Source organism: Bubalus kerabau, chromosome 4 (assembly GCF_029407905.1).
Source record: "Bubalus kerabau isolate K-KA32 ecotype Philippines breed swamp buffalo chromosome 4, PCC_UOA_SB_1v2, whole genome shotgun sequence".
Classification (NCBI taxonomy): Eukaryota; Metazoa; Chordata; class Mammalia; order Artiodactyla; family Bovidae; genus Bubalus; species Bubalus kerabau.
The window spans coordinates 137,557,455-137,565,062 of record NC_073627.1 but is presented as its reverse complement, the minus strand read 5'-3'; the positions used below and the strand labels follow the sequence as shown (position 1 = coordinate 137,565,062).

Here is a 7,608-nt window from a genome sequence, read left to right as displayed (position 1 = left end):
GCCTTTTGTATGCCTCGGTTGGTGACACGTGAACAGTGGCTGTTCTATGGATGGTGTATGTGTGTTGCCACAGAAAATGCCCCCAAAATTACTTTAAAAAAAAGATTAACTCATTTATTTTTGGCTGTTCTGGGTCTTCGTTGCGGAACAAGGGCTTTCTCTAGCTGTGGTGAGGGGGGCTACTCCCTGTTGCTTCTCATCGTGGTGCACAGGCCCTAGAGCACAGGATCAGTAGTTGTGGCACACGGGCTTAGCTGCCCCGCAACATGTGGGGTCTTCCCAGACCAGGGATGGAACCTGTGTCCCCTGCTTTGACAGGCGGATTCTTAGCCACTGGACCACCCAGCAAGCCCTCCGAATTACTTCTTGAACTGAGTGGATGGAGATCTGGGTGGTGAAGAAGGGTTGAGAGACATATGAGGGAAACACACCCTCAAAACCTTATCTTTGGTCCCTAGGAGAAGAAGAAAAAAATGGCTGCACCCCGACCAAGGACACTGAGTGTCAGTGCAAACCTGGCACTTTCCGTGGAGAAGATGCCCCTGAATTCTGTCAAAAATGCAGCACCGGGTGAGACACAGGAGCCTAGGGGGGCTTCCAACCCACAGGAGACCCGAGTTTCCTTGTACCCATTTCTCTCTCCTGCTTCCGTGAAGCCCCTCCCACCTCCCAGAGCTCCCTTGTGCCTGTGGGGTCTCCTGAGCCTGCAGCAGTGCTCCCTACCACCACTGTTTGTCCTGCACGGCTTTCCCAGTGGCCCCTTCCCACGTCTCCTCGGGAGGGGCCTAGAAAGACCGAAGTGCTAACAGCAGACAGAAGTCATGAGGAGGCCACGTGTGTGTTCCTTCAAGGTTCCTATAAAACCGGAGCCAACTCGACAGGCCTCACACCCAGCCCCTTTTTCCCCAGTAGCACCTGAATCTTTCCTATTTGGGGACTCGGTGGCCAATAGTAATTCACTATCCTCTGATGCTCCAGTATTGGCTGAGATTGGTAGGAAGAGTCAACAGGTGGATGAGAGGGCCTCATATTCCAATTTAACTGGAGGATGAGTCAAACTTGTGACCCTTGACCTGGATGAGGCCCCCCCCCCACCCCCCACAGAGCTTCCCGTGCAGCCCAGGGAAGCCAGGCGGGCCTTGCAGAGGAAGCCCAGCTCCTGAAGGACAGCTCTGAACACTCAGTAGGAGCCCGGGAGCCGCAGTACACAATCCTGGATCGTTCTCCCGCCCAGGGATGGGGAGTGAGGGGACCCTCCCCTGCAGACAGCAAGAGCCTGTCTCCCCTCCACTGTCTTGTCAGGGGACCCAGGACGGGAGGCTGCCCCCTCTTTCTCCTCATCCAGCCAGCTGTCCCTGATGGGTCCTCCTGTGTCTGTACCCAGGTGCCCTGATGGGAAGGTCATGGTCATGAAATGTACCCCCTGGAGCAACATCAAGTGTGTGGACCAAGAATCAAGTACCCTGCCCCATGGGGAGGCCCCAGTTCCTGGAGAGCTAGCAACCATGAGCCAGAGACTACCCATCACACTCTCTCCCTCATCAGGCCTTTCAAGGCTGGTGATTAAAATTGTATCTGTAATTGCTGCTGTCCTAATCGGATGTGTATGGTGCTACTTTACAGGTGAGATTCTAGAAGGGAAGGAGGAGGTGCTGGCTCCCTCCTCCATCTCCCCAATCCTCCTGTTCCTCCTGGCTTGTCTCTGCTCTTGTTCCCCAGGAAACCCCTCCTCCTCCCACCTCACCTGGTCCTACAAAACTGATCACATCGGGCCCCCAACTCAGCTGACGGTCCCCTCTTCCCCCTGGCCGAGTTTGGTGGGAGGAGGCAGGAGAAGAGGGTGGTTCAGTAGCACTGCACAGAGATTTTACATGGGTTTCATTTTACTTCATTTTCTCCCTTCTCTTCTCCTCCCTGAGGGCTCTCCAGATTCAGAATATCCCGCTTGCAGTCACAGGCCCGGGGTTGTTTGTTCAGTGTCTGAGCCCCCACCCTGCACCCTGTCCCTAGGAAGGGAGGTGCGGCAAGAGCGCCCTCCCCACCACTCAGTGGATGTCTCTTCTCTTCTAGGTCTCTTTAATGAGTGCTGGCACAAGGTGATCGGTTTCTCCAGCATCTGGTGGCCTCAGACCCTCAGTAACTGCATCACAACAAAGCCCAGGGTGGACACGGTCCCCGGTGTGTCCTATGCTGTTGTCCCTGAGTCTCTCAACTGGCCTGGGGGCTCTAGGCTGAATGTAGGAGGGAGACTGGCCTGCTGAGAGCTGTCCTAAGGCTGGTTGGCAGCGCTGGCCCTGTCCTTACTGTTTGAGACACCCTCACTCTGTAGCCCTGGGGTGTGGGGGCTGTCAGACAGGGGTGCTCAGTTCCCCTTAGCATCACACCAGAGTCTGGGTGCCATCAGCAGAGCCCAGATGTGCTGAGTCTATGCCCACTTGGGGGGCACAGCACAGGTGTAGGTGGGAAGGCAGAACCTACTGTGTCCCCTCAGAAGCTGTAGGGGTTTGTGGGTTTGTGACTCCTGGGTCAGTGCCTTGCTTTTTCGAGGCCCTTTTCTGGCACTTATGTCCCCCAGGAAGGTCTGGGGCTCTGGACCATGCACACAACAACAGGCTGACCAATGGAGATTGACTTTCCATTTTGGTCCCTTGGCAGAAAAAGAAGCTGCAGAAAACAACGCCCAGTCCCGAGATGCAGCAAGCAGACTGCCTGTTGGTGAGTGTGGGGCTCTGGCCCTTCTGCTTGCTTGGGACTGTGGTAGAGACAGGGAGAGGCAGTGGGTCAGGTCTCCTCTTCTCTGGGCAGGTGGTGATGGAGGGAGACCGGGGCATGGAGGGAAGGGAGCCCACCCCCTGCTCTGGAGAGAGACCAGGGCATGGAGGGGAAGGGAGCCCCAACCCGTGTTCTGGTCCACTGGCAGCTCTGATGCTACTTCTCATCTGTCTTGTCACCACATCCCTCGTCTAGAACAGGGCAGGCGAAGGGTAATCACTCCTCCCATGACTGACCCAGTGATGGAGTCAGAGCTACATAATAATTTTCTATGTGACTGTTACATACTTTTAAGCCATTCCTCATCATAGTGGGAATTTCACATTTATTTCAAAAGTATTGTTAAGTTGAATCTACTTGAAGTAAAATTTCTTTGTCAACATATAGAAGTATTTTCACTATGTGTATGTGTGTGTACATATATATATATATATATATATATATATATATATATATGTATGAGGAAGGCATGGCAACCCACTCCAGTATTCTTGCCTGGAGAATCCCCATGGACAGAGGAGCCCAGCAGGCTACAGCCCATGGGGTCGCAAAGAGTCAGACATGACTGAGTGACTAAACATACGTATATTATATATGTATACATACACACACACACACACACATACAGAGACGTTTACAATTTGGGGTCATATCATTTTAATAGTTTTGAGGTTTTTGAGTTTTACCTTAATTTATAAATTAATCTAGGAGGAATTGAGATCTTTTAGCTATTCTATATTTTTCTTATGAAAAGAGTTAGCATTTTAAGTTAAGAGTTTTATAATACCTCAACTCCATGTGTGTTTTCCTTTGGTAAATTGCTCATTTCTTGCTGAGGCTGTATCTTTGTATTACAATGTTCTATAACCTTATGAGTTTATCCAACTCATAATTCATTATAGAATTTATTGTCATAATTTTTAACATTCACCATCCACACACTCACATTTACGTATTATTGTTGAACCATTAGAGTTTTATAAGAATACAATCGTATATAAAATAATGACTCTTCTGTCCGCTCCCTTCAAAGATCCTGCATTGGTTTTGTTTTGCTTACGGCTGCATCTGCCAGAATTTCAGAACAAGGTTTACTAGGCTCAGTTCTGTAACCTAGGACCCCGGTTAAGACCAAGGCTGCTCTCCATTGTGTTTTACAGAAACCAGCAGCACCTGAAGGATCTCAGAGGAGAAGATGGCTGCTGGTTCCAACAGACGGCACTGAAAGTGTTTTTTTCCTGGGCAGGGGATCAGGAGTAGAGGGAGGAGGGACAGTGTCCTAATTTCTGTCTCCATAGCGGTTAGGGCAACTCAGAGAGGGGATGGCTTGTCCCTGAACCATCGGGACTCTAATTCCCTCCCTGCCCCCTCCTCTTTTTCCCACCCTGCACCCCTCTGTCCTCTAACAGTGGCCCCTAACACCTCCCGGTCCTTCCCTCCTCCACCATCCTCTCTCCTCCCTGGTTGCTCAGGGCCAGGTTGACCCACTCTGAGACATCCGAGAGGTTGTGCTGTCCAGCAGGGCACCTCCTGGCCCAGGGAGGCTGTGGAGCCCCTGTCCATGCGTGCTAAGTCTCTTTAATCATGTCTGGCTCTTTGCAACCCCATGGACTGTAGCCTGTCAGGCTCCTTAGTCCATGGGATTCTCCAGGCAAGAATACTAGAGTGGGTTACCATGCCCTCCTCCAGGGATCATTCCAACCCAGGTATCGAACCCATATCTTACATCTCCTGCATTAGCAAGCAGGTTCTTTACCACTGGTGCCACCTGGGAAGCCCTGAGGAGCGCCTGAACTGTGGCTAAATCTGATGAACTGTAGTATATAACTCGATACTGTAGTTCAAGGAGTTGGTAGAAAAAAGGACTGTAATTTGTCTCGTTAACAGTTTTTTTTTGTATATTCATTACATGTTGAGGGGCTTCCCTGGTGGCTCAGATGGTGAAGAATTCGCCTGTAATGCAAGAGAACAGGGTTCAGTCCCTGGGTCAGGAAGATCCCCTAGAGAAGGGAATGGCAACCCACTCCAGTATTCCTACCTGGAGAATCTCATGGACAGAGGAGCCTGACAGGCTACAGTCCATGAAGTCACAAAGAGTCAGACACACAACTGAGCAGCTAACACTACGTATTGCAGTGAAAAAAATTCTTAACTTACTTTTAATTGGAGGATAATTGCTTCACAATGTTGTGCTTGTTTCTGCTGTACAGCAACCTGAACCAGCCATGGGTGCACATATATCCCCTCCCTCTTGAGCCTCCTTCCAACACCCCCATCCCACCTCCCTTAGGTTATCACAGAGCACCGGATTGAGCTCTCTGTGTTATAAAGCCACTTCCCATTAGCTATCTATATTACATATTGAAATGAAATTTTTTAGAATACTTTGAGTTAGTACCATATTTCATGAAAAGTAGTATTGTTATGTTTCATGTTTTCAGTGTAACTGTTAGAGAATATAAACTTGTGTCGGGTGCCCTCCTTATGTACTGTGGATGGTGGTGTGCACAGCATTTCACACACACAGCATTGAATCTGCAGCACAGTCCATGAGGCAGGTGGTGTTTGCTCCATTTTAGGGTTAAATTCTTGCTCAGAGTCTGTCCCCATCCAGCTCTACCGCAGTGTCAGGCAGTGAGGCCGAGCGGGGTGTGAGGCCGGAGACCTTCCTCCCTCCAGGCCTTTGCTTTGTCCCCAGTGCAGAGGTGGCAGCCAGGGGGCCTCACCCTCCTGAGAAAGGCAGGTGCCCCACCCTCCTGAGAAAGACAGGTGCCCTCCTCTGAGGTCTGTTGCCCCTCACTGTCCCACCCTCTGTCTCCTCTCACAGATGCCTTCTCCCTCTGTGACAGCAGTCTCCTCTTCCAGATGCGCCCTCATCCCCTGCTTGGGGCAGGACTCTCTGCTGACCTGGACTGTCCCCAACTGCTCTGGGTGCTGGCAAAGTCCAATGCCCAGTGCCTGTGTGGCTTGTTTGCTGCTGGGAAGCAGGTCAGGGGCGCAGAGCAGCAGGCTTACCAGCAGGGGGAGCTCCTCAGGTTCCCATCCTGAAGTCTAGGCCTGAATTGAGGGTCCTTGGCCTTTGTGGAAGCCTGTTCCAACTCTGTCTCTGTGACTTTCCCCCAACCTAGGCCTGAAGCTATTCTTCAGTGACTTTGCAGCTATCTTTTCCTTGTGATTTCTGTGATTCGCTCTTGATGCAGTTGGGCCTCACATGAAATGAGATCCTTGTGACCAGAGAATAGGCCTGGGTCTCTCCAGATGCCTTGTGTGAAATGCTGCCGGTCACCAAGAAGGGACAGGGGACCTCAGTCAACACCCTTATGGATGCCTTGGAAATTCTGGGGCAAAGGTTGACAAAAGAGACAATTCAAGAGCGCCTGCTGAACTCAGGAAAGTATTAACATGTTTATGAAGAAAGGGAGACAGGCTCTGCTGTGCCCTGACTGTTTGAGGATGTCAATCTTTCATTTCAGGACACACTCCTAATAGACTTCTAGTTTTTATTTGTATTTGTTTGAAATTTGTCATTCATGTTAGTATGTATGCATTTAATGATGTAACTTATAATGAAGGTGTTAGTCACTGAGTCATGTCCAACTCTTTGCGACCCTATGGACTGTCGCCCACCAGGCTCTTCTGTCCATGGGGTTTCTCCAGGCAAGAGTACTGCAGTGGGTTGCCGTTTCCTTCTCCAGGGGATCTTTCCTACCCAGGGATGGAACCTAGGTCTCCAGTTTTGACCACACCAGTCACATCAACCTTAGGGAATTGGGCAGGCAGACTCCTTACCGACTGAGCCACCAGGGAGGCCCTGTAACTTGTAATATACATGATTAAAGTGCAAACATCTTGTATGTCTTGGTACTTTTATGTTTGTGCATATATTTATATGTGTAGAAAAACATTTTGCAAATATAATTTCTAGGTTTATGTGGGCTACCTGGTTGAGTACTGGCAATCCAAAGCAATTAGAAATACAAAAGGAGGGCATTCCCTAGCTGTTCAGTGGTTAGAACTCTGTGCTGAGAGCCCTGAGTTGAATCCCTGGTCAGAAAGTAAGATCCCACAAGCCATGAGGCAAAAAAAATAAGTAAGATCCCACGAGCCATGAGGCAAAAACAAACAAACAAAAACCTACAAAACAACAACAACAATAAAGGAGAGCAAGCCCACTGCTGGGGGAATTTGACCACTTTGGGATTGCCTGGCGACTTCTTTAGGGTCCAGGCTTTAAACATGTCAACTTTATAGTTGGGTGAATATTTGTATTTTTCCTAGGGAGATGTTAACAAGTGAGCAGAGAGGGAGGGGAAGTGGCACCCCCGTGCTGTGTCTGGTGACCGTGAACTGGGCTGTCATTCCCTGGGCTTCCTCCTGCTCATCTGGGAGGTTAGGGTGGGACGTGGGTTAGATATGAGTGTCAGATAGTTTCTGTGTCATGTCTGCTCTTATCAGTGACCTTCATTGCATCTGGGCTCAAGGAAGAGAGGACAGGGATCTGCCATAGTTTTTGGGAGGAAGAATGGACGGGCTCCTGGGTTATGTTCAGTGTTGGCTTGCTCCGCACTAGATGGGCCCCCCTTGATACTGGTGCTCTGAGCCCAGAATTGCCTTTTTGTGTTTGAATTGGCTGATTAAGGATCTCAGCCCCTCTGTAAGCTTTGATGTTCTGCAGAAAAGACACAGAAACGCTGATTCTTAAATACTGTGAGAACTGACCTAAAATGCCTGCTATATTAGGTTTTTTTTTTTTTAATTAAAAACTTTTTTTTTTTTTTTGCCTTCTGCTAAACCCTTCTCTGTAGTATTCCAATCACTGCAGGATAATTTAATGGC

At 49.6% G+C, this 7,608-nt stretch overlaps 1 protein-coding gene across 1 annotated transcript; it reads left to right on the top strand.

Moving 5' to 3' along the window:
- Positions 1–379: 379 nt before the first annotated feature.
- Positions 380–3,059, top strand: LOC129650987 (tumor necrosis factor receptor superfamily member 10B-like). Its single transcript, XM_055579735.1, has 4 exons — positions 380–404; positions 459–570; positions 1,385–1,623; positions 2,071–3,059. The coding sequence occupies exons 1-4, from the start codon at positions 380–382 to the stop codon at positions 2,259–2,261; spliced, it is 567 nt and encodes a 188-aa protein (XP_055435710.1). The 3' UTR covers positions 2,262–3,059.
- The last annotated feature ends 4,549 nt before the right edge of the window (positions 3,060–7,608 follow it).